We start from the raw sequence: 27,496 nt of genomic DNA on the forward strand, positions 1-27,496 counted from the left end.
ATGTTCTTTTTGTGTTGCCCTTAGCTCTTCGTCTGATGAGTGTTCCAGTATTTATAAATGAGGCTTAAACAAACTTCCTTCCTACTTTTCTCTCTCTAATATAACGTGAGTGTCAAAATCAAGGAGAGCTAACAAGATTATTGCTAGGCAACAACCAAGTAGACCTTATTCAGCTTCTCATTCTTTACTTTTTCAAAAACACAGCAGGGCTTTGCAAGGCTTCACTTACTGGGATCAAGAGGCATCTATTTCTAAAGCTGGTTATATACCACAGCTATACAGGTATCCCCAAACTCAGCCCTCCAGGTGTTTTGGGACTACAACTCCCATCATCCGTAGCTAACAGGACCAAGTGGTCAGGGATGATGGGAATTGTAGTCCCAAAACATCTGGAGGGCCGAGTTTGGGGGTGCCTGCTTTAATACATAGGAGTCATTACTCCATAATAGGCTCTGCGGTGAATGTGTAGCTCATGAGTCATAACCTTGCTTAGGTTACTTATTCTGATTTCTCTAGGCTATGCAGCAAAATTAAAAACCTTTCCATTAACAATTAGCATATTTTCAGTGGCATCCAACCTACCATGTTTTGGTAAACCCTTTTGAAGAAAGGTCTTTCCCGTTTTAAAGTACTGGCACCTGTGGTTTTGTGCATGGCAGCCCCATTTAATATTCCCCATGGACATTCCCACTACTAAATATTCTGAAAAGTATCAGCTTTATAGATTCTTCTACCAGGAATTGCCCAAATGTGTGCCTGTGTGTCACCAACCCTAGAGATACTCCTGCAGATGGCTGGAGGGATATTAGATTCTGAGATGACAGCATTTCCTACCATGAGTGTTAATCTCTGTGAAATGAAAGGATCTGAAGGTGGCAATACTCATTTGTGCTTAGGGTTTTATATATCTTTTCCTGAACCTGCTCATCCCGTTTTGGCCCTCCTTCAACCTTTGTAGGCTGCATCGTCGTTCTTTAGTAAATTGACCTAGTTTACCATGGTAGTTGCATTTTTGCCCAGTGGAAATTGTGAGCTAATTTTTGGAGGTGGAAGGTGAAAAAACTGGCCAGCAGTTTGGTTTGGAAGACCCTGTGAGAATTGGTGCCTCTTTAGATCTCCTTCAAAGCCCTGCACATGTGTTAAATCATGAATAAGGTCTTTGCATGCTGCTACAGTAGATACGGTGGCCTTTCTTGCTGGCTTGCCAGTTTCATCCTCTGACAGTAGCTAACTTTGCCTTAGCTCTTGTCAGTGCTTAGCCCTTGTCATCTGGCTCTTCTCGTTCTCCTTCTCACGCGTGAGAAATCTATTTACCGAGAACTGTTTTCTCTCTCTTATTTTGTTCTCACTCAGGAGCCCCAAACTACCGTAATCCACAACCCAGATGGAAATAAGGTATTCAGAAAGAACCAATGCTGTCCTGCACTTTTCAGATTCCACATTTCATTTAGCCTCCCCCCCCCCAAGAAAACACACCCCACAGCGTGTGCATTATGTGGGCTTTAGCTAGGAAATTAGCTACCTGTTATTCAGTCGTCTAGTGAAGCCTGCAGAGAATTGCTTCTCTTGTAACGGAATCCTGCAGAGAGCCCTTTTCTGCACTATTTCTAAGTTTCCTCACCTGTGCCAGAGGTGCTCTGGTAGGAGCTGTTCCACACTTTTGGTGTACATCTCTAGCTTCTAACCTGGAACTTAATGTTCTTGCAGAGAAAAAAGAAGTTCCTCTTCAGATGCAGAGTGTGGTTCAGGCTTTGCATATGCAACACTTTACTGAAGTTCAAGAAAGGCAGATTTGGAGATTTGTCCCATCTGTTTTTGAGCATGCTCATTCGTTGTTGCATAACCTTTTATTTTGGGAGGGGGCGTGTCGGGGTGCTTGTCGCAAATTTTATGATGAGGAACACACAAATCATCCACGTAAAAATGATAAATGCTCACGCACTCTTCACTGTGCTATCTTCCATACATTCTTCTGCATCAGACTTTCTTACCTGACGCTCTCTAGATGCTGTGGACTGCAACTCTCCTCCCAGCCAGTGACCGATGATCAGGGACTGGAAGTTGTCATCCAAAACCTATGGAGGGCATCAGGTTGGGGAAGGTTGATCTATAAACAGGTTCAAGTTCCCCACCTCCCCCAAATATAAGCATTTCCTGTACATGAATAATAGTTCCAAGGATGAAGCTACTATTGGCCAGGAAAGTAATAGTTGTAACTTGTGTCCAACTCGGATTTCACCTTCTTGGGGTGCCCTTGGAACCAAGTCTTTCTGTCTAGCTGAGGGGGAAACATTGGGGCCAGGCCAAAAGCAAAAAACTTTCAAGACTGCAAGGGAACCAGTAGAAGGGGAAAGGGAACTTACTAGCCAATGTACCTGAAGCTCCCCCCCCCCCAGCTCTGTGCCATGCTTTTCTTCACTGAACTTCATACATTGTTCAGAACATCATCCAGATGCTCACATCTGGGCTGGCAAGGATGTTATCTGGATTCCATGAGTATTATTTTATTGCATTTTTGGTCGTTTGTTTTTAAATGTCTGCTGTTTATGATGGCTGTGTTTGTTGGATTGGATTTCATATCATTCCCCCCCCCCCCTTTCCTTGCATGGACATAAAAATGGGCTAAGCAACTGTTGAGCCATGGCTGGTGTGGTAGTGCTAGAACCCTGGAATTAGCAGCTTTCCTTTGCGGGAGAAAAGGAACCCATTTTCTATCCTTTTGTCACTGTTGGAGAGTTGAATTTTGGGGGGGGGAAGCGTTTGCCAACCAAATTCCTGGTGTAGCTCTCAGTGGTGGACATGTTGCCTATCCCTGGACTAGGTAATACTGTAATTGGTACCCCGTAATTAACTAATCAAAGAAAATGTCACGGTATGCTCGGACATCACTATTCTTTTCCGATTTATTTCATATAACAACTGACAGCTACCCTGTGTTGTGTTTGTGGATAGTACTTGTAGTTCACACTACGGGCCTTTCTCAAGCATGTATCCCAATTTGTCGTATTCATATCTCCAGTTCATTTGCATATTTATTTTACAGTCTCTGGTATATATATATATATTATATAAGGCGGATTGTGTTGTTTGTTTGTTTTGCTACCACCTGCTCATGAACCACATTTTGTTCATATTGTGTGGAAATATGCAGTTTACAGCCTACATTCACTAACATTTGAATTTTCAGTTTTCACATGAATAAAAAAACAAAACAAGAAAACAAATGGGACAAAATGATCCATAGCTCTTTGGCATGACTACATCTACTTGTTCTGTACCATTATGGAAAATTGATAAAACTGTGTTCCCTTTCTGGGGTGTGGAAAGCCCCAAACTAAAACGAACTTCATCATGGAGGTGGAAATCACTTGTAGGGAAAATCGCTGTTGAAATGTATCGTATATGGGGGGTGGGTTGGGGGGAGCCTTTTTAGCATGATGGGAGAAATGAACATGTTCATGGAGTTGGCTTGTGAGGTGGTGCATGGAATTTCGTGTGGTTGTTTGCAGATTATGTAAACGTTTTTAAGATTGTGTTAACATAACCTATAAAGCATGATACATCTGTGTTCATGCCTCTTGACTCTTGAGCATTCTTAACACCAGACAGAGCATGACGGTTTATTTTGAGTGGTTGGACAGATGTTTGGGTGGCGTGACGCTCGCTGATCTATTTGTTGATGTGCATACATACATCATGTCTTTTAACCATCAACATTGCATTAAGCATTGAATTGTTTTAAGAACATATAAAAGAACACTGTCAAGGTCTTTTGGGATTGATGTCTCCCAGGGTTTGTTTGTTTTTATACCAAGCCATAGAACAAACGTCTGAAACCAGACTTTCAAATAAAGCTCACAGTAATTACTGGCATGTAAAATTGTGCAGTATACTTGCCCACTCACAACAATTTTATTCATTTGTGTTCTGAGTGGAAATAAGAAACAGTTTTCTTGTCAACATGGAAGTGAATCTTACTTGTCTCAGGTGACCAGCTGAATTTACAAACCTGTGCTTGATCCACTTTCAGCATGGTCCTAATTCCATGAAGGAAGAGATTTTTCTCGTGTTTTATAATGACTGCTTGTTTTGCTCTTTCCCTTGTATAAACTTGTTTTAAAGGCTAAATTTATTGTCATCTTTGACAGTGTCCTTTTAAGCGTGTAGACTTATTATTATTATTATTTATTAATTAATTAATTAATGCATAATACTCTGACAGCCATCTGAGATGCTTGTCTTTTTGGCAATATGGTGAGTTTAAAAAACAGCTGCCTGATGAACAAATAATTGTAAACCAGTAGGAAATAATATATCTGTCAGAACAAAACAAAAAACATAGAAATATGAAATCGGACCTCTTCTGTCTTTAAGCTTCCTTAATAACTTGCTTTCATCTTGAACGAATGTCTTTAAAAAACAAAACAGTGGCTGGTATCCAAAGAGCGACATTTATTTTAAATTTATTGCATTTCTATATTCCCCCCCCCCAAAAAAAAAAATATTCCAAAGGTAATGTACAGAAGGGGTCCCTGGAAGTTCTCCAGTCCAGGCACTGATCAGACCCCAACCTGATTAGCTTCAGCTAGGTGGCCCCAATAACTCTTGTGATGCTGTTGTAGATGCCAAGTGAAGCCTTCGTTTTTGTTTGATGTTTTGCTTTGAATAGGAGATTGCCACACCATGCCTTCGGCTGCCTTTGAAACTCATCTGTTTCAAAAGTACTTTGTCATCAACAGAGTGGGGGAAAGGTGCTGCCACTGTTTGAGAAACAGAACCTCAAAACCCCTTGAATACCTGGACCTTCTGGTTCCATAGTTCTTTGGATCCTGGCAATATTAATATGAAACCACAGATTGGATTTATATGTCTTACATAGAACGACATTCCTGCACTTCTTATTTGTAAAATGACTGGTTCTGATGGTCAGCTTAATGTAATTCACCATCCTCTGTCTAAAAAGTATCAAAGGGTTTTAAGAAAACCAATCAGCCCATTTTTCATGGTTGCGCTTCCATTACAGTCCTGTGAAGTTCAAAACAAGAAACTCGTTGTCTTTAAGCGTTCCTTTCCAAACTGGATTGCGACCGCTTCAAATTTGGCTTTAAGGGTAAAGGCCCATCACCCTCTGTGATTATTTGTTTGAGTCTCACGGTCACGTGGTCTGCTTCTGGGCTTTGCATGAGATGTTTGATGACATTGTAAATATAAATAAGTAGTGGAGTAGTAGATCAGTCAGTTGATTTTACTTATACTTCTCAACAGGAATCCACAGAGAGCTCCAACACAACCATTGAAGACGAAGATGTGAAAGGTATTTAGCTGTACTTGCCTGGTGCATTTCTAGAATTTATTTATAATATCAAGAAAATGTGATCTTACTGTTGTACTAGCTGCCAGTTTCAGCAAGGCCGCACTCTGCTCAAGGCGTAGAAGGCTGGACGTCAAATCTTGCATTTGCTTAATGACACAAACAGGGTGACGAGGCTGAAAGTTGCAGAGAGAATTAGTGTTATTACTTGTTTAGTGCAATTCTATCCTGCCTTTGCTGCAGTGGACTCAAGGCAACATGCATGGTTCTTCCTTTCACCCTCACTACAACCCTGTGAGGTAGGTTAGACTGGGAGACAGTGGAGGAACAAAGTTCACCACAGTGACTTTTATAGCTGAGTGGGGGTTTGAACCTGGGTCTCCTTCGTCCTACTTCTAACCACTGCACCACACTGCCTCCCCCATATACTCTATGCCATAGCTGTAGTTACTTTTGCTGCTGCTAACCTTACCGCTACCTGCTGGCCCTCAATTCACCCACTCTGTGGTATGAATTCCTGCAGAAACGTGGATAGGGCTACATTAAAGCAAAACAACTCACAACAACACCCCCACCATTAGACTGCTCTTTTGTATCTTCAACAATATGTCCTGTTCTACATTTACAGATTCATGTGCTCATTTAAGGCAGTTCCACCACAGAGCTTCATATAGAAATTAAGGCTCTGGCCTGGTTCAAATGGTATCAATTCTCCTTTGGTGTGGGTTCGGGACAGGCATAAGATTTTTGCCTTCTTTCCTCATCCTCCCACCTATCCTGCCCTTAAGGCCACATGGATGCACTGGCAGATGAATGTCGTGGTGGGAGGAGCAGCATGCCCCGGGTACCATCTGAGAGGGTTGCCATCGCAGTCGCCCCGCCCACCTGGGACGCTCAGCGCTCCACGCACCCCCGGGCCACTCGCCACTCGCTGTGCATGCCCCAGGACGTGTGCCACACCCCCGCGGGCGGCACAGCACGCCCCTGGATGTACGCCACCCCCAGTGCTGGAGTACATAGCTCCGCCACTGCATGGATGTCATATTTAAGTAGATTAAATTGAGTGTTCATAGGTCTGAATAGCATAAGCAATACTATAGATAAAATATGGGTCCACACACATGGGCGAAGAGCATGGGGACTCAGTTAAATGGAGAGTGAAATTGGCAAAATGGAAAATATTGAAGAACTGTAAGTTAATGTTGTATTTATCATTAAATAATGGATTTTTTTTCACACTTCTCTTTCAAACGTGTTTCTTCACTACTGTTTGTTCTAAGCAGCATTTTTATAAACACAGTCTGTTCAGATGCCAGTATTTTTGTTTCCTGGCCAGATTTGTGACCTTTCTCCTATTACTGTAACACACTCTCATATTTCCTTTGGCCGCCTTCCCCAAACTGGTGCCCTCCAGATATTTTGTACTACAACTCCCCACTTTGCTTGCTAGGGCTGATGAGATTTGTAGTCCAAAGCATCTGAAGAGCGACAGCTTGGGGGAGGCTCTTATGAGGGTGTGATCTGTTTTCTTAGTCAGAGATGCATGCATAAGGTTTCCAGATAGTTTCCCATGAGAGGATGGTAGCCACTTTGATGGCCATGATTTCTCTGCGTGATTTCCCCTGAAAAAGTGCTGTTTTTGGGGGCCACAATCAACTTGCAAAATGCACCTTGGTGGGTTCCATGGCTGAAAAAAAAAGTTTTTTGCAGGGGGCGTCATGTGAAATCACGGCAATCAAAATGGCTGCCATGCTCTCACAATAAAAAATGGGAATGTAGTATCTTGGATCTTGGCTTCAAAGTATTGGAGGTTATAGCATGGCATGAAAGGCCACCCTTCCCATTATCCATTTACAGAGTCTCCAAGGTTGCTTTGCGTGGGGTAGGGGGAGGAATACCTTAAAAGTTCAGAGAACGGAGCTTCAGTGCAAGATTGTTCATGGAGCACTGGTTTGACAGTAAATGGGCAGATTAAATTGTAAATAATAGGTATTTTTATACATCCTTTCTAAAGCTTTTTGGAAAACTATGCAACATTGTGAAGTTAAAAGATACTGGAAGTATTAGAAATGAAATGAAAAAGCATTGTTTTATAATGTGAAATTAATTTCTTTGGGTATTATAACCAAAATGGTTATTTGGGTACTATAACCCAAATGGTTTTGTTTTGCAAAGGGCTGCCCCCCCCCCCAGTTAATGGTGCTTGTATATTTTATAAGGCTTTTAAACTTGTTACAGTAAGAATCTGATGCAATGGAATTAACAATTATGTGCAAGGAATAAATTTATTACAGAAGAAAAAATAAGGTATTATTTTGTGGATACTGCAGATTTAAAGATGAAATTTAAATAAATAGAACTAATGTTGGAAGTCTTAGGTGTTTGCTATAGCAGTTTCTTCCAAATACGATTGTGTCTTCCATTATTTATTTATTCATATACTGCCCTTTGTATAATGGATTCCAGGGCAGAGAATAGCATAAAATACTAATATATACACTAAAACCATATTGGGAACAATTTGTGACAGTAGCCAGAGATGGGGAAGAAATTTGAATTGGTTCACATTTAAAAGTGAACCTCCCTAATTCACCGTTTCCGAAATAATACAAGAATCAAAACACAGCATACCTTTGAAAGTCACACTTTTCTGATTTTGCAGTAATGTGTACAAAGTGCATATACTGTCTGCAGAAAAATGTTTATTTGAGTACTGTAGATGTTTTTCAGTTGAGAAATCTTCAAAGGATTGAGGTGATGCAAGAAGTTACAGAAGGTAGGCGAGATAAGCAGAAAATGTGGTGATATCCTTGTAATAATAATAATAATATAATAGTATTAATAATAATAATTTATTTATACCCCACCCATCTGGCTGGGTTTTCCCAGCCACTCTGGGCAGCTTCCAACAAAATATTAAAATAAAATAATCTATTAAACATTAAAAGCTTCCCTAAACAGGGCTCCCAGTTCCCTTGTTCCATGTAAGGATCTGAAACCTGTTTAGTTCCTTTCCAGTATCTTAAGATTTTGCCAGACCAGAAGACTGGGATTCTTGGGAAACCAAAGTCTGCACTAAACATAAGAAGAATCCTGCTGGATCAGGCTAAAAGACCATCCAGTCCAGCATACTGTTGGCCAACCCACAGTGCATATGGGAAGCTCGTCAACAGGACTTGAGCGCAACACCACTCTCCCTACTTGTGAATCTCACCAACTGGTATTCAGATGCATACTGTCTCCCACAGTGGAAGCGGAGCATAATCATCATGGCTAATAGCCATTGATAACTTTATGCTCCATGAATCCGCTTGTTATCTAACTTGGTGCAGGATACGAAGTTCCACGCTTGTGTGGCGATCCTGAAGATACTAAGAACATGCACATCCTTGAAAAGAAGGATTAGAATAATGGCCAAACATTAGTGTTCATCAACCTCACAGTCTGGGTTTGTCTTAGTGAAGTATATAGGACTATTCCATAGGTTTGTGAATCACATTTATCAGCCTAGCAGGTACCTTATGAATGCAACCTGTATTCCATATTTAATGTTGTTTTTACTGATCTGCATTAATTGTAGATCGACCAGAATGTTCTGAACAAACTGACTTAGGTGCACTGGCTACTCTCTCGAGGTAATTATTATTTATCTGGGTAAATAGTGCATATTACCATAGGAAAGTAAGGATATATTCCTTCTGTGCTGGCATCTGAACAGAGACCCATAGTGGTGAATAGTATCCCTTTCAGCTTTTGGGTCAACCTGATTTTTCCGTAAAGAGTTCTTGTTGATTTTGCCATGCTCAAAGATGTTCACTTGTTGCGTTTGGTTGAATTACCATTTTTGCTTTAGCCTTTTCTTTTTTTTCTTCCCCCCCCCCCCCCTTCACATTTTCATGCCCCACATACAGCTCTCAGAAAGGAGGGTGACATGGAGGTGTCATGTTCTACTCACCATCTCTCTTCTCCCATTGCTTCTTCATCTTACCTGTCGCCATCTTTGTTGTGTCCCAGCGGCCGCTCCTGCTGCCTGTGGCTCCTGAGGATTCTGATCATACTCTACCTGCTCATCTTTGTTTGTTCCTATGTTGTGTTTCTTTCCATCAATTCGGCGGCAAAGTCCAAGAAAATTACAAATTCACAGAGTCACTTGCATGAATCTGGGCCCTCTCAGTCCACTCCTTCCTCTCTTTTGTGTAAGTTGAGAGGTGCAGACAGTTCACTTCATTCACTCTGTCTCTGCTCCCAGTTGTAGAAATATAATGTTGAGACTTGGCCTGAAACTTGCAGTGGGCTGCAATTTAATGTCTGGATAACAATGTCTGTTTAACACTGGCGGGTGCCCTCCCTTCCTTTGACGAAACTAAGCCCATTTGTGACTCTTCTGTGAGGAAGAAAGCCTATTAAAGAAATCATTTTGCCTGCAAAGTTGGATGAATTTGAATTTCATCACATTCACTGGGAGAAAAAGAAAGGAAACTCTTGTGTTTTATAGACAGATCAGTAAGCGGGTTTAGGAATGTTTGTGTTGCTGATGTGAAACCAGTGAACTTGACCTCTCTTTATATTCAATAGGTTCTTGGTGCATTTGTTGAATTTTTAAAACACTGTTTTATGATTTTGAGCCACTTTGGGGAGATCTTGTATGTGTGTTGAACAATGGAAAAGAAATGCTTAAATATCATAATTAATAAAATGTAGCACAGGTCAAGGCACACTTCTCCAGGATGTTCTCCCGGACAAGACCCATTAAATGAATGGGATCACTACCAAGCCCTATTATTCATTTAGTATTACATTTATACCCCACCTTTTCACCAAAAAAATTTAAGGTGGTGTACTTGGTTCTTCCCCTTCCCATTTTATCCTCAAAATTATCCTGTTACCGTGCTTCCATTCATCAGCACCACACTTGGCCCAGGCAAATATCTTGGTAGATGTGCCATAGGTCAGAGATTATAGTCCAATTCAGCATATTCTCTAGTGCACACACACGCACACACACACACAAATACACCCCTGTTTTGGTGGGGGTGCAGTGCTTGGTATTTCATGTGCTGCACAGATGGGGTGCATTTTATTTATTGCAATTATTTACATCCCACCTTTCAGGGTACAAATCCGTTTGAGTTGGCTTACAAATAATGCTGACATGTTAGTAAAATCATAATAAATAAATAAATAATCAAAACCAAAGACATGAGTTAGCATACAGGAGCTCCAGTGTATCTGTGGCAAGGGTTGCATTGCTTTTTAAAGTTTATATGTGAAGAAAATATTAAATCGGGAAAGGGCAGTAGAAAATGTTGTGCTTCTTGTTTCATAGTCAGAAGCAGAAATTACTTACAGGACAAGTAAATATAAGCAAGGCAAAGTTATACAGTGGTGCCCCGCTAGACGAAAATAATTCGTTCTACGAGTGTCTTCGTAGAGCGAATTTTTCGTCTAGCGAAGCGGCAATGCAGCGCGGAGGTTTTCGCGCTGCAAAAAAAAAAAAATTCCGTCTTGCGAGGCAGCCCCATTGACTTTTTCGTCTTGTGGGGCAGCCTTCTGCTAGCGGATGCCGTTCGTCTAGTGAGTTTTTTGTCTAGCGGGGCACCACTGTATAGATACATTATGAAGGAAATGGATTCCTGTGTGTTTTGTTCTTTGCAAGCCTTACTCTGACTTGGTATATTTCTGCTTGGCAGTAGAATCTCTCACTGGCTGCAAAGAATGATGATTCAGACTTGTATAAGGAAAATGAGAACTGCTGCCGTGTAACTGCATTAGGATGGAGTGCTGCAAAACAGAATCATAATGGCATGTGGCTGTCCTGTAGAAATAAAACATTCAATTATTGTGATGGAGCCAGATGGCAGCTATTGGCATTCACGGGTGTTAAGTATAAATAGAGCATGTTGTTAGGGGAATTTATGAGATCCGTAAACACCCCTTACCCATTCTGGGTATAATTTACCAGAATGCTCTCTCCTGTGCAAACCCCACCAAAATGATTAGTAGCATAAGTTCCATTTGTTTTTTATGGGGTTTGCATATGATAGGCCTCAGAGTTAGCCATTACCAGTATAAAATATGAGTTGGTATATGAAAGTTTTATCCATCTATTTAGCTATCTATCTGAATGCCTACATAGATACGAACACATACTGTATCTTAAGTAGAATAAAAGTATAAATGTCCCTGTTTGCACAGTGTGCTTGAAAATTCTCCTGTGCACCCAGTGCAAGAGCATCAATATCTCTGGTGCTCTTGTCCAGCCCCCATTCATTTCACTTGGCCTGCCATGCACTATTTCAGAATGGCGTAGCCTATCATTTGTGATTCTAAAAGCTCTGCTTCTATTGCACTTTTTAAAGCCTTTCCTGAGATTCTACAGTTACTCTTTCCAGTCACATTTCTTAAAAAAAAAAAAACCCAACAACATCCACCCCTTCTTTTTTGTAGACGTGTTAGACAAAGGCAACGAGAGAGGCAGGCATTCCTATACAAAGTACTATTTTAAAAGGCACCCATGGGGCAAACTGCTGAAATCAAGATGAGGAATTTGTGGCCTTCTAGGCTTTGCCGGACTACAACAACTTCCACCATCCCTGTCCATTGGGCATGCTGGCTGGAGCTGCTGATGGGAGTTGGAGTCAAGTAACATTGGCAGGGGGCGGCCGCCGCATTGTTTAAAGAAAGTGGAACTTTTTTCTGAATAGCTTAGCTACTGGAGATTGAATGTTGCCCATAATCTTCTTTTAATAGAGCTGCTATTCAGAGTTTGCCAACATTTAGCTGCAAAATGCTGTATTGGTAAACTTGGGCTGCCATTTTGATATTCAAACCAGCATAGTAATGTTTCTTCATTGCAAACGAATAGATTACGAGGCCTACAGTTTTGTCCATGTTTTCTTACGGGTAAATCCCAGGCATAGAATCAGGCAGCGTGCTATTGCATTCACAGTGGAAGAGGCCTATTGCCTTTTTAGTATCTGTGAGCGTTCCAAAGGCATTCACCCCAGATGCTGAATTAGGTGGATGTTACCAGAATGCTGCACTAGATGGACATTAAACTGATACCGCCATGCTCTTTTTATGTGCCGTGGGAACTTTCAGACTTGCAGAATTTATTGCAGCATAGGCATTTGTAAACTAATTGGTGCTAGTGCATGAAAGCTTATGCTACAGCAAATATGATTGTCTTTAAAGTCCCACAAGGCTCACCTTGCATGTGTCTATTGCTGTAACGGAATAACATGGCTCCTGCCTGTTTTATTTCTGGCATGTATTTTCATAGGGTAGCTTCTATGCCAGATGCACAAGTAGTTAATAAAGTGCCACAGGACTTAGTTTCCTTGTTCAGTCAAAATAAAACAGAAGCAAAGAGATGCATCCCTTGAACGCATAGGCTTTTTATTGGCTAATTATTAGGTAAACACAGATGACTGTGAATGATCTTTGGATGAACAGAGCATTGTACCAATATAGTGTCAATGCACTTTTCAGAAGATTGATGTTTTCCTGTCTGTTTCTGAAGCACAGTTCAGCCCAGAAGCAGAAACCACAAGGACACAAGCTTTACCCCCCACCCCATTCTGCCTAAAAGTTGAAATTCATTGGCATCATGCCATGGGAGAATGATGCTGTAAGAGCCATCTGCTTTATGCAAAACAGTTTCATAATCTTATCCTGTTCTAAATGATCTGATTGGTCAAATGCAAAGGAAGGCAGCACTCCTGGATCGTGTAATAATTACGCAGAAGAGGGGAATTTTTGCAGGTGCAGCTTCTCGCAGAATGGTGGGAGGAAATCCCTTTCTACACAGGGAAGATACACGAGTACTGTCCTCCTCCTTTGGATTTGATCAACCTAAGACACTGCTGCCCATTTGGTGAGTCGGGACCTAATATTGGGTTGTGCAGTTCTAGACAAATTAAGAAGCCATGTCTGGGTGAAAGAAAGGTCTTGTGTTTGGAACCAGACCTCAGCAAATTCAAAACCTCCATTCAAAGTTTTTAAACAGAGGTTGGATAGCCATCTGTCAAGGATTATTTAGCTGTGATTCCTGCACTGCAGTGGGTTGGACTAGATAACACTTGGGATCCCTTCCAACTGCACAATTCTATGTTATTACAAAAATTATCTGGAAAACTCAATGGATTATCGGCATACTTCCTAAGTCTACTTCATAAGTAGCCTGTTATGAATATTAGTGCCACAACTGAGCAAAAATTAGCAAGCTTCTGTGTTGAAAAGCTATGAATTTAGAATGTAAATCAGCCTTCCAGAAATTTAAGTGCCCAGAAATGTAGTGTTGCTAATTAGCCACAGTGTGTGTGTGTGTGTGTGTGTGTGTGTGTGTTTCAACCTGTTGCTAACTGAAAACATCTTTGCTGAGCTCAATTCACATAACAACAACAAAAATAAATAAAAATAAAAATAAATTAAATAAATAATTTCATTATTTGTACCCTGCCCATCTGACTGGGTTGCCCCAGCCACTCTGGGCGGCTTTCCTTAATGCAAAGCTTCTCATTCTTAAAGTGCTGAGAAGCAAATATTAATGTTTCTGTTTTTGATTGGATAGGTATTGCGGCCCTTTTCTTTTCTAGATGGTGCTGTTGCTTCCGGAAAAAAAGGCGAGGTGACTCTAGTTGGTGACAAATGTTAACTCCTCTCTCCAAAACCTTCATAAGGAAACCTTGGATTCTGAGGGAGAATGAAAGAGCCCCCCCAGGAAAGTAGGTCTTGCTTATCTGGAGGTGGTTGTGGGTGTGCCTCGTTTATCAGACGTAGGGAGAAGTAAACCCGCTAACACGAATTTATCAAATTTAGAGATACGTTGCCACCCCTGCCTGTCCCCTGCCCCGCAAGCTCGATCTGAAAATTGATTGGAATGATCAAGTGTTCAAGAAAATAGAAGGGGTTTTCAAGAGTTTGTTTAAAGCTTTCCCCAAGCTTCAGCCCCCATCTTCTGCTCTCCTGCCTCCCTACCCCTGCCTTCATGTATTCCCCATGAATGAATTGGGAAGGGTGGCCGAGGGGAGGCCTGTGTGGTTTTAAATCATGTTCTAAATCAGCCTGTGCTCAGCTTTTCTTGGTAATCGCTCCCTCCGTCACCTGAACGAAAAGATGGGTGCAATCCGACAGGGACATTGTCAGTGCCAGGAACCCCTCTCTTTTATCACCTGTTTCATATTTTATCAGTACTGTCCTCTCTGGTTCTCATTTGAGGATGGGTTGTGTCTCAGGGGCAGAGTACATGCTTTGCGTGCAGAGAATCTCAATTTTTATCTTTGGCATGTCCATATAGGACCAGAAAAGACTTCCGCCTAGTACCCTGGGGAGCCAGATGAGCCAGGGGGCTGACTGGTTTCCTAAGTGATGGTAATTGCCGCCACCATATAGCTGATAGCCAGTGCATAAGTTAGCTTCCTCTTCCTTTTGTTAAGGGGCCTGGCTTCCTGGTATGGGCAGGTTGGGAGGTATACATATCCATTAGTGTGTTTGGATAGCAGATAGTCCATATGCTGACACTCCTGTTTCTCGTTTTTCTGTTCATTAGGGCATGAGGCATTTGCATTTTTGCTAGGTATGCAGAGAGTCTTGGGAGAATCTTTTCTTCTCAGGAAACTTGAAGAGAGAATCAGCTGCTTAAAACTTCTGCCAGATCATTATTGAGTGAATCACAGTGAATCACTTGGAGCAGCAGACGCTGGAAAGTAATATCACTGTACAGATGACAGCTTAAGTGTTTAGGTTCGCCATAAAGTCATTCAAAACATATTAAATAAATGTCTCTGGCTTTTTCTTTGAACAAAACAACAAAACAACAACAACCCTACTCTTCAGTAGGAACTTAAATAATTTTCATATGAATGATATGTATTATTCAATAAGAACTTCAATCATTACCTGTTTCCCCAAGTAAGTTTTAGCCAGATCCAGTTTTGCTTTGCTTGAAAAGATTCCTGTCTAAGACCTTGGGGAGGTAGATAGACCATTGGTCTGACTGGTTCCTAAGTGATGGTGATTGCCACCACCTTCTGGTTTCAGAAAAAACCCCAGAAATTATTTGTCTAGAGCAGAGTGACTATCCGTACCATACATTTAAAACAGTCTTATACTACTTTAATAGTCATGGCTTTCCTGAAGGAATCATGGGGAACATAGTTTTTTTTAAGGGGGCTTAGAGACCCCTCACAGCAATACAGATCCCAGCACCCTTAGCAAACTAGTTTTCCATGATTCTTGCGGTAGAGGTGGGGGAGATGTCTGATAAAGGGGCATGAGTGCTTTAAATGTATGGTGTGGGTATGATCATGTGGCACAGCGGTCTTCCTTGTAGAGGGTGATACAGTAGATTCTAAACATCTTTGGAGTTACTATATGAACACAGGAATAAATCACTGCAGCAAGAGGCTGTATTAAATGTCCTTTCCATTCTCAACCTCCTTGCATACATGCATGCATGTAGAGGGTTGCTTTTTTTTGTAGAGGCTTGGGTCAAAATGCAATACTTGCCCCTGGCCTATGCCTTCCTCAACCCTTCGGAGGACTTATTGCAACACACAAGCATTCCTGGCATCATAAAGTGAAACGGGAGGATTATGCTAAAATAAAGTAATAATATTTGGAATTCATATTAAATTCCAAAGACTTAAAATATCGAGCCATTTCCTCTAAGCTTTGATGAGTTTTAGATTAAGCTCGGTGATCACCCAGCTGCTCAACTCTGAGCACATAAACAGTGCAATTGGTCTGTTTGCAGAGGTTGCCAACACTCTCTGTCTTCCATCCCATGATAGTTACCTTCAAATGTGTATGAGCTGGTCACTCCTTCTTGCCAGTTGGGATTCCCAACTCTGGTTCATAAGAGCAGCACCAAATTTGTTTCATGTGTACAACTCTGAACCCAGTGTGCACACCAATTAAGCCAGAGTGCATTGATTTAACTCCATGCCTTCGAAAAACCTTAGACTATCTGAGGCTTGATTGTGAAGGTTGACAGCAAATCTGTAATTCCAAGACCAAAGGCCAACCCAAAACATACATGGTAGGCTACATGTCTTTGATTCAGTAGATGTTGTGATGAACTAAGTTTGGGTTGGATCCAGTGTTGTTGCTCCATACATAGAAGTTCCTTCCGTTCATGGAAAGAAAGTTGTACTCACAGAAAGACCACAGCTCCCCTTCTCCAATAATGGGTATGAACAGAGAAACATCCAGCCCTGATCAATGGTATAAGCACCAACTTAAGGCAAACAGATGCCATGCTATCTCTTATTAAAGAGGTAGGGAACTTATATTCTCCCTGACCTTTGGCCATGCTGGCTGAGGCTGATGGAATTTGGAATCCAATACCGTTTGGAGGGCCACAGGTTCCCCACTCCTGCCTTAGTATTTATGTGTGAACTAGCCTTCAGCTGGCTTTGCTGTGGTCATCCTACAAAAGAAGCAACCCTCTGTAATACTTGGCATTGGGTATCATATATGCTGCAGAACTTCAGAATCCAAGCATCATTTCTCCTCTTACATTATTTCCCATCTTGTGCATTCCTTGGAGGTTTTAAAGCAGAGATTAGATGGTCATCTGTCATGGATGCTTTAGTTGAGATTCCTGCATTGCAGGGGGTTAGCCTAGATGGCCCTCAGGGGCCCTTCCAACTATGATTCTATGTTGCTTGCCAGTCATGTAGGAATGAGATTGCAGCTCTGCAAGTAGTAAAGGATATCATTGGTGAAGACCCTAAGTGTGCGCAACAGGCTTCAGGATTGCAGAAGGTATATTTGTGTGTGTGTGTGTGTGTGTGTGTGTGTGTGTGTGTGTGCGTGCGTACAGGGGTGATTAAATAAAACAGATTATGCACCTAATGTAAATTGACATGTAATGGGAAAAGAAGCCAGATTCACAAAAGTATGGGACCTACCGGTAACTGGCTATGTCAAGCTGTAGCTGTGCTAGAAAGGCTTATGGGAACCAAACAGAATGTGACTGAACAAGGGAATGCTGTAGCTCAAAAAGCCTGTGCCACTAACAGGTGGTAGTTTCAAAAGCAATTGGATCCAAGATGGAGGTTCTGCAGCGTGACTACAAACAGGGTTGTTGTGTTCGGTCTGAAGCTTTGAAGTGAAAAGGAGAAAAAGGTTGACAGGTTGGAAAGAAAGGTTGGAAAGAAACTGAAAGAGAACTGCAAGAATGAGAAAAGATATCACACGTGGAAGGAACATTATGCCCTTAAATTGGGCAGCCAACAAGCCAGGCATTGAAAACTGGGTCTCTCTCGATCATCTTTCTTTTGAAGTTTTCTCAGGTCATTTGCTGCTGAAGGCCTTTCTCAAACTCCTGTTGTCCTGCATTTTTTTTAAAAAAAAACCTTTCCTTCTGGTCTTATTTCCTACTAAAAATCTTACATCCCATGTATAAACCTGTAGCTGCATTCAGCACGAGCGATGAAGCATTTCTGTTATTTGTATTTGTTGCTCCCGAGTTTTGCTTGCTCTCATCATGCTTGCAGGTTAGCTTTCCAAATGACTCAGGCAAGGGCAAGAGAGTGAAGTTTCTCATATAACTGAGCACTGTGCTGCTTGTAGCAGAAGCAATCTTTTTAGAGCCAGAAGACTCCCATGCCTTTATTGAGTAGGAAAGAAATTCACCTTCTTGATGGTTTGCACCTGTTCAACTGGAACGGACAGCATAGTGTAACTGCATGGATATATGCTCTGAGCTGCAGTTGGTATTTGGTGTGCAGACCCTTGCCAAATGTGTGAGAAAGCTAATCCTGCCAAGCCCCTATTGTGCTAATGAAAGGGGGGGGGGGTGAGTAGTGCTGGAAGAAATGGTGCCAGATGTGATAGAAACATACAGCCACAGCCGTGTACAGCAGCAATAATCCTTCCTTAATCTCATTTCCTGGGGTTGTAGGATTGCACAGGTACATTGCTTTCAGGTCAGCTGATACAGTTCATGCAGTTAAAAGCTGCAGAAATATGAGCCTGATTCAGTTGTTGTCACAAACTGAATTAAGTTGGGAGATACCCATTCATGGTGTTCCTATTGAAAAGTACTGGTAATCTCCTAACCTCTGGCTTTCTGGATTTTCTGTACTTTGAACAAGGAGTACCGCAAACTAAATGTGAGTTGCCCATTCTGTGAAACGCACATGCTACTTTTGAATGCAACAGAAGTAAGGCTTAGGGAATGGTATCAGCAATTCACAGCCACATCAGTTCAGGAAAACGTATTTTGGATCACTTGCCATCATTGTGATAAGAAGCAATTGACACATGGGCAGCCTGCAGTGAGTGGAGGAGGTCTGGATCAGGCCTGCTGGCCAAATCCTATTCCCCACCCAGGATTTGGGCATAGCTACATTCTGGAAGGACAGCTGAGTAACAGGCAGATACAATGAACCCAAGGAAGGAAGAGAGGAAGAAAGCATTGGACCCCAAAGGAAACAAAGGTAGATCAAAGTCACCTTGGAAAGTACGTTTCGATGGGTACTGCCTGTACGGTATCTTTGTGGCCATGTTTCCATAGCCGGTCCACCATTTTATGGGCATCTCAGTAGTTTACAGATAATTTCTAGTGATTTCGTTACAGGAAATGTGCACATCCCACCTTTGACATTACAGAAACTGGAGGATGAAGCTAGATGGCATGCATGAGAGAATCAAACTCAAGTGGCATAGTCTGCTAGATTCTGCAAAGGATCCTTTCTAAATAGATCTCTGCCATATGCTTTATATCTCTTCAAACAAACAAAAAATGTACCAAGTTCTAACAGCAACTTAACTCTTCTTGCTGTAATGTTGGGAGGGAGGAGAAGAGAAGAGGCATCGGTGAATGAAGGGCGATCACGTTGATCGGGCAGAAATATCAATGGCTTCAACTCTATAATACCCTGAGAGTCTTTTGTTCTGCTGGCTTCCATTGCACTGTGCAAATACCTCTGAATGTGCCATCTTATTCATGTCTCTGTCTTGTCTTCAGCTCGTAAGCAGGAGATTATCAAGGTTACTGAGCAGCTGATTGAAGCTATCAATAATGGGGATTTTGAAGCCTACACGTAAGTTGCATTTATTTTATTTTTCTTGAGATGGGGTACAAATGCCGAAGGCTGTATCCAGTGTCTGGTTTGCACAGTTGTGAGAACAAAGAATTCCGTAAATGCTCATAGGCAGTAAAATAATCCAAATACACTTCATAGAAATGGATAATAAAACATATAAGGCTAGATGGTCTGTCTTCACTGTGGGAAGTCACATGTGCAACTGGTTGGCCACTTTGAGAAGAGTGTGGGACTGGATAGCCCTTTGACCTAATCTAGCAGGGCTCTTCTCATGTTTTTATGAAGCAAGTGTGTGACTTGTTGTATTATACGCTTGAGACTTTGCCCATTCTGGCTGGTTAAACCTAGTCAGAGGAGGCTAGGTTGAGTGGGTAAGAAGAGTAATGAATGTCTCCACTTGGTTGATCTTAAATCTGAATGGCTCTTGAAATGAGTGTTTTCTCCTCCCTGCCCTGTAGGAAGATATGTGATCCAGGCCTCACCTCATTTGAACCTGAAGCTTTGGGAAATCTTGTAGAGGGAATGGACTTCCACCGGTTTTACTTTGAGAATGGTATGTTAATAGTTATTCAGATAATTTGTTGTTGTTTTTTGCCAAATCATTTTATTATATTTCCAATTATAATTATCACATCAAATATTCCAATTTTACATATAAATATGATCCAAATAAATCCAAATATACTGCCAAATTATTAATTTTATATGACTTCTCATGCTTCAGACTATCAGGAGTCTTAATGTCGGATTTCCGTTGCCTTCCATGGTCCAGTAATTCAGATAATTTGAGGTCTTGTGTATCTGGGAGATGTTAAGCACCAGTTGTTGGAAATACTGTACTCGCTTGCATTTCAGATTTGTTTGATTAAATGGGGGAAAGCTTTCCAACATTCCCTCTGATCCATGAAATGGGCTTAGAAATTTGAATCACCTGCTCTTTTTTAACTGGAGATGCTGGGGATTGAACCCTGGGACCTTTTACCTGCAAATAAACCATGGAACACTCCCTCCTTCAAGGTTGTATGATATGGCTGGCTGTGTAGAAGTACATGAGAATGTACCTTCCACGTTCCAGACTTCATATATTTGTTTTTCAGGAACATCCCCCTTATTCAGATGAAGTGAACATGAAATGAGTTGTTAGTAAAGTCGCCTCACAACTGTAGGTTTTGCTCCTGACCTAGTAAACCCATTTGTTCCAGTGTCTGAAATTAGGCACTTCTTTGTGTATCAGGAGCCTACAATGCTGCTCTCTCTTGCTATGTGGGCATTTTTTCACCACATTACATCTCTGAAAATGGCCTCCCTGTTTCCAGTTATAAAGAAGTAACTGATAGCAAATTGCCTGTGTCCCCCAACACAACAAAGAACTGACACTGCTACAGTGCATTATAGGAAGTGCTCGGGATTTGAACAATTTCTTCCCAGACATAAACATGCAAAGTGCCATCATGCTCTGCAAGTTTTGTGGCCACCAAGTGGCAGCCACACCAAATGCATCATGACCTCAGTTTAGTGTTACGCCTGAATCCCTAAACCAGGGGTAGGCAACCTAAGGCCCGTGGGCCAGATGCAGCCCAATCGCCTTCTCAATCCGGCCCGCGGACGGTCCGGGAATCAGCGTGTTTTTACATGAGTAGAATGTGTGCTTTTATTTAAAATGCATCTTTGGGTTATTTGTGGGGGATAGGAATTCATTCATTTCCCCCAAAAAAATATAGTCCGGCCCACCACATGGTCTGAGGGACGGTGGACCGGCCCACGGCTGAAAAAGGTTGCTGACCCCTTCCCTAAACCATAGCTTCCCAGACTTTTCATGTTGGTGACACACTTTTTAAGCATGTATCATTTCATGACACAGTTATTCAGTTTTACTAGCAAACTGGAGGTTAAGCAAACCCCTTCCCAGCCCCAGGAGGAGCGGAGGGAGCATTTTCAGCGACACACCTACACACTGCAGCCGACACACTATGGTGTAGTGACACACAGTTTGGAAAGCTCTTCCCTAAACAATTGACAGGCCAGTTTCATGACTTGATTTTAGCTTGTTCAAGGAAGCCATAACTAAAATTACCTACAGTTTGCCAGGTTTGAAAAATGTGACATGTTAAGGTTTATCGAAAACAGAAATGAACAATTCAGCAGCAGAGGAATTGAGTAAGAGGGAGAAGCATGCAAGCCAGCCAGAGGCTAGGTTCATTCCCATCACAATAAGCCATGGTTTACTGTGTGTGTTGTGGCATCCAAATGCAGCCACTGAAGAAACATATGTGATTGAATTGTTTCATGGAATTGTTTTTCATGCCAAAAAGTCACATGAAGAGGATATGGAAGTAACCTGTGGCAACAGCATGGCATTACAAATGAACAGACTCTGAGGCCCTTATGTTAAATAAATGTTGTTATTAATTGTATTTGTTGCTGTTTTAAAAAAGATCAGTTATTATTGTCCCTCTTAAGTAGAATGTGAGGTGTTGCATGTATCTCAAAGAGCAACCATTTGTAAAGCACAAATAGCTTGATTTGTATCTGTACCATACACACACACACACACACACACACACACACAGGGTGTTTGCTCAGTGAGTGTCAATTTTTTGTTTACTTCTTCACTGGAAAAAGCAAGGAAGACCTATTTATTAGACAATAACTCCTGGAGAAACCCCCTCATGGTGCCTGCTAAAGTCTCATTCGAAATAACTCTGATAAGTTTCTTTAGCAAATCTCACTGCCCCTTTAGCACCAGCTCACTTTACAAGACTGATCTATTGTTATAGTGTTTGAAACATATCAGTGTCCCATAGGGGCTGATTGCTCGTACACTGCTGAGGAATATAAATCCTCTTTTTAAGGTTCAGTGCCTGAGCCACATAAAAGGAACAGAAGCTTCATTTTTACTCAGGAAGGTACATGTTCCCTCGCTGTATATCCACAAGCAAGCTAGTGGAGAAAACACAGTGTTCCTCTTTTGATAACAATCCACCAATGTGTAAATGTGTAAATTATAGTATAAACAGCTTTTTGCTTCTGCATAATAACGGCACCCTGCAGGTCTTTCAAAACAACAGCAACAAATGCTCTCGTATTTGCATACATGGAGGCAATCCAGGGTGCATAGTGGGGAAAAGGATTTCACCCATGGTTGGATCAGCAGATAAGAGAGCAAACTATTCTCACTTAACTGTATTCCTGCCCCCCCCCATCACACTTTGCTCCTTCCTTCCCCCATCATTACTGTTGGCATTATTATATTCTGATGAAGCAGGATACCAGTTGCGTAGATGCACACAAAATGGATGTTAACTTTAATTTGGGGATGTTTTGAACCAGCACCAGTTCTTCTCCAGAAGAGAATTGCCTCGCAAATAAATAAGGTAGTTGAATTTTCTTATCCATTCAGCTGAGTAAACTTCAGTTTCATACATATTCCTCAGTGTCCCTCCCAGGAGAAATAACAGCCTGTACAGAATAAGGGAAAGGGGTTAATTGTTCGCGTGTGAACTCCAAACCTTGGGGTTCCTTTTCTTCATCTCAGCAGAATTCCTCAGAAAGTCTTCCTGCGTCTTTGAAGCAGCAGTCCAGCCCTCTCTTGGTGAATTCCTGTGACAGGAATAGCCACCTCACCCATCCAGTTCTTCTCTAAAGTCTTTATTATTTACATTACAAGTTGCACAACACCACTTGTCTACAGGTACATATAAAATAAGAAACAGAACTATATCTCTGCTCCGGTCACCCATCTGGTCAGAGAGACAGACTCACATATTCTGTCAGACACACTGACTGCCCTGATAAAGACACCTGTTGCAGGGGAGAATTCTCGTTGCTAAGCAGATGTGAAGGATGTGCTTCAAGGCTCGTTTCAACTTTATTTTGGCAACGCGCTATCATTTAATGCCCTGTAGGCATGCCATGGTTCCAGTCCAGATCGCCAGCTCCCCCGCAGCAGCTGTATAAATGACAACACCACATTTAAAGCACATTCATGCCACTTTAGCAGTCATGGTCTCCCCCAGGGAATTTTGGTGACTGTGCTTTACCCCTGAGAGAGAGAGAGCTCTGCTTCACAGCACCTTTTTACAAACTACAGTCCCCAGGATTCTGTGGAGGAAGCCCAAATGTATATGTGACCAAACAAACCCAGCCATGTTAAATGCATTTTGGCATGTAACCTAAGAATAGGAAGCCCTTTTCAACCAAGGGGCCATATTCCCTCACGGGGAAAATTTCAGGGGGTCATACATGTTAGTCGCTAACCAAGTCAAAGTTAGTCGCTAGCCAAGATGTTACTTGGTGGTTGTCAGGATTATTTAGAGAGTTCATTTGAAGCACTTTAAACACTCTCCACATACAATCCATGAGTTTTTGCTTCACATGTTAAGTTTTCTCCATTGTCACATCTGTGATCGGAGAAAAGATGTTGACGATTACTAGTATGATCAAGGGTGTGGGTTTGTTTGTGTTTTTTTTAAAAAAAAAAAATTCTGCATCATCTTTTAATTAATATCTCTGCCTCAGCAAGATTCTGCCGGAATGTAGCACATTAACTTCTGTAGATACACAAGCCAAACAAAATTCAGTGTATTTTCAACTCCCATTCAGAGTTCAGGATCTACCTTTTTTAAAAGCATGCCCACATTTTGTTCAGGGCTACATCCCATTTGTGCGTTATGAGTTTTGTACCATGTGCCATTCCTCCCTGTAGCTTTGTCTAAGAGCAACAAGCCAGTCCACACCATCATCCTGAATCCACATGTCCACCTCGTGGGGGATGATGCTGCCTGCATTGCGTACATACGGCTGACTCAGTACATGGATGGGAGTGGGATGCCCAAGACAATGCAGTCGGAAGAGACGCGAGTCTGGCACCGCCGCGATGGGAAATGGCAGAATGTTCACTTCCACCGTTCAGGATCACCAACAGTACCTATCAAGTGAGTAAAGCATTCTCATCTTCAGTTTGTCGCCTGTCCATCCGTTTAAGTGCTCTTTTCTTTGGCCCCAGTTATTTCTCTTCCAGGCCCCACATTCCTATCGACTAGGTGTCTCTCGAAGGGTGCATAGAGCATTTGATATGTCCAGGCCAAGCAAGCTGCTGACTGCTACTTCCATTTCATATCTACCTCAGTATGCACCAAATCAACCTTCGAAACCATTGCAACTGATTCCTTAGAATTTGCAGCGATGAATCTGCACAAATTCAAGTGCAGGGTGAAGCCCACTCAGCTGCTGTAAATACACGTTTCTAATGTTATTTAATTTTGGCTGGGTAGTGGCCACAAATTCTCCCTTTATTGAGTCAACAAAATGAATCAAAAGCTGCAGCTCCCATCTGCTCTACAGCTTCTGCGTACATGATTACTATTGAGCCCTTCAGACCAAACAGATTTCCTTAGCCCCATAAGATTGGAGCCTGTTACTGAATTTTCTTTTTGGCTGTTTTTGCAATATTTATTTAGAACAAATATTATTTTACCAGGGTTTTATGTTTTATCTGTGTTTTTATTACAATTTTCTATTGTTTTTGGGTCTTCAGGTTCTTTCTTTGTATATGACTTAGAGATTTTTAAATATTAAGTTGTTTAGAAATACTCCTAATTAATTACTTTTGCTCAGGATCAGTATATTATCTGCATTCTGGAAACAACAAGATGCATTGACCAAGATAGCATCAGAGTGTTCAGGCTTTCGGCACACCTTAAATACAGTATAGGCAATTCCCCATTCCCACAAGCCAAAGGGACAGCCAGGTATGGTTTAGGAGGACTTACCAGGGTGCTCCCAATTTTTCACAGTTTTATGTATGCGCACATGGGCCTGAAACGGAACCCCTGCATAAATGGGGCATCACCTGTATTGCATATTGGAAATTTGAGTTGTAATTCACAATAGCATATGATGAACAAAGCTTTGCTTATATCTTTGTCTTGATCAAATCATTATCATGTTGATTTATTTGAATGAGGATGGATGTTATAGAGCAGTTTGAGAAAGTTTTGGGCTTTATTATTAATATAAATCGGGGATGGGGAGCCTGTAGCCCCTCCAGATGTGGTTGGATTCCCAGTCCCCCTCCTTTCGGACCACTGGCCATTCTGTCCAGAGCTGATGGGGAGCTGTCATCAAATCATGCCTGGAGGGCTACAGGTGTCCTGTCCCTGGTATCAGTTGTCCCTGACCAAAAAAAAAAAACTCCATGCAGATGTGCTAATGGTAGCTTCCCCACCCCAGCTTTTTGTCTGAATCTGCCAGCAGCTATCATTGAACAAGTCTCTACAAGGGATAAACAAAACAGTATGCATGGATAATTTGCACCTGTTTCTACTTTTAATTAAGGGACATGGGTGGCACTGTGGTCTAAACCACTGAGCCTCTTGGGCTTGCCGATCAGAAGGTTGGCGGTTCAAATTCCCGCAACAGGGTGAGCTCCCGTTGCTCAGTCCCTGATCCTGCCAACCTAAAAGTTCGAAAGCACGTCAAAGTGCAAGTAGATAAATGGGTACCGCTCCGGCGGGAAGGTAAATGGCGTTTCCGTGTGCTGCTCTGGTTTCGCTTAGTCATGCTGGCCACATGACCCGGAAAAACTGTCTGCGGACAAACGTTGGTTCCCTCGGCCAGTAAAGCGAGATGAGCGCCGCAACCCCAGAGTCATTTGTGACTGGACTTAACTGTCAGGGGTCCTATTTTTAATTAAACATTGAACTGTTACAATAGTTTGAATATGAAAATAGTGGTGTATGTAATTAGATTTTTCTGTGTGCATACACACAAACACACACAAAATCCTAATGTTTTAGTTCATTTGGAAATTATGACTTAGCCCCGAAAGTAATATTTCAGCAATTAATGTTTCTCTCTCTCTCTCTCTCACTCTCTTCCTCCCATCTTTCCTCTCACCCCTCCTAGCTAAATGTCTGCGGTGCCACGTTCTGTCGTCCGCACTCTGCACTTGGTTGGCTACCATCTTGGCCACTCCATTGCCCTCTTCATGCATGTTCTTCGAGTGCATGAAGCTGTGAAGTTTCTACATGTGATACATTTACGATGCATCATTTTGTTGTATATTCCATTGGTACCTTTTGTTTACACTTCAGTGAAGGGAATGGATGTTCCATGCAAACTGAAAATGGGGGGAAAAAAGAAGACACGGGAGAAAAGAGGGAGGGCAAGTGAAATGCTAGAGAATATACAGAGTATACTTCTCGTGCCAGAAGATGAGTAATATCTTCATGTGCAAACTAAGGGAATGAAGGTTTAAAAAAAATCAGTTAACTTTATTTTAATTTTCTGTACTTCTGTTTTCTGGCTCGTTTGTTCTTAAAGACAATGTGCATTGCTTTGGTCATAGTAGAAATAATTCCTACTAACAGCACCTTTGTTATTGTAGGACCTATGGGTAGAATTACTGGTTTAGACCAAAGGATGTCTGTAGGCTTTTCTTTCGGGGAGTCATCTTTGTTATGAGTCACTGTAGGTAAATTGGGGGGAAATGGCATAATTTACTGGCTTGACCTCGCTAGAAGTATCTGTCGCTGTTCTTAACTGGTCAGCAATTTCATTTTATTTTCAACAATTTCTTTAGCTTTGTAGTTGTAACTGCAGGGGAAGAGGAGATATTTTGAAGTAATTTTTTTTCTCATTTGTTCAGAGCCAAGCAGTGGGCACATTAATATGAGATGGGTTTTGGTGGTTAAAAGGATGAACTAAAACTTTTTAAGATCATTTTATGGATGTACAGTACATTTATTAAAGCAAGTTGTAGAGGATTTTTTAAACTGATGCTCTAGTCGAGATACTCTAGGACAATTAGGCCTTAAAAGCTTAGTATCAGGAGCTTACTTGTCTTAATTTTCTTTGTAACAGTTTATTACCTGGCAAAAAGGAAACTACATCTGTTTTCTAATAAAACTGTTACGCTTTTGCCATAATAATTTTATCTGTTTTCTCATGGCTCATCAACATCCTCGAACAGTGTGGAAGAAAATACTTATTGCAGCTTTATTAACTATTTCCCCCTGTTGCTGCATATACACATGCAAAGTAAGCAGGAAATAAATTCAGTGTCCGTTTAGAACAGATTTCTCAGTTGCTATTTGATTGCTTCTGTTGTGTAGATGTGAAATTATAT

The 27,496-nt window shown here is 41.6% G+C and overlaps 1 protein-coding gene across 8 annotated transcripts in view; it reads left to right on the plus strand.

Annotated features, from left to right (window-relative positions):
* The window catches only part of CAMK2D (calcium/calmodulin dependent protein kinase II delta), a 184,494-nt gene extending 157,235 nt beyond the window's left edge, over nucleotides 1-27,259 (plus strand). For 4 of the 8 annotated variants that reach the window (XM_033160022.1, XM_033160025.1, XM_033160028.1 and 1 more), the window contains 5 exons: nucleotides 5,266-5,314; nucleotides 19,290-19,365; nucleotides 19,827-19,921; nucleotides 24,074-24,302; nucleotides 26,463-27,259. In XM_033160022.1, the coding sequence (XP_033015913.1) occupies nucleotides 5,266-5,314; nucleotides 19,290-19,365; nucleotides 19,827-19,921; nucleotides 24,074-24,302; nucleotides 26,463-26,541 (528 nt within the window). In that variant the 3' untranslated portion in view covers nucleotides 26,542-27,259. The other 4 variants (XM_033160029.1, XR_004427321.1, XM_033160037.1 and 1 more) reach the window with 4 other exon arrangements.
* The last annotated feature ends 237 nt before the right edge of the window (nucleotides 27,260-27,496 follow it).

The sequence above is a fragment of the Lacerta agilis genome, chromosome 9, assembly GCF_009819535.1.
Source record: "Lacerta agilis isolate rLacAgi1 chromosome 9, rLacAgi1.pri, whole genome shotgun sequence".
NCBI classification, from domain to species: domain Eukaryota; kingdom Metazoa; phylum Chordata; class Lepidosauria; order Squamata; family Lacertidae; genus Lacerta; species Lacerta agilis.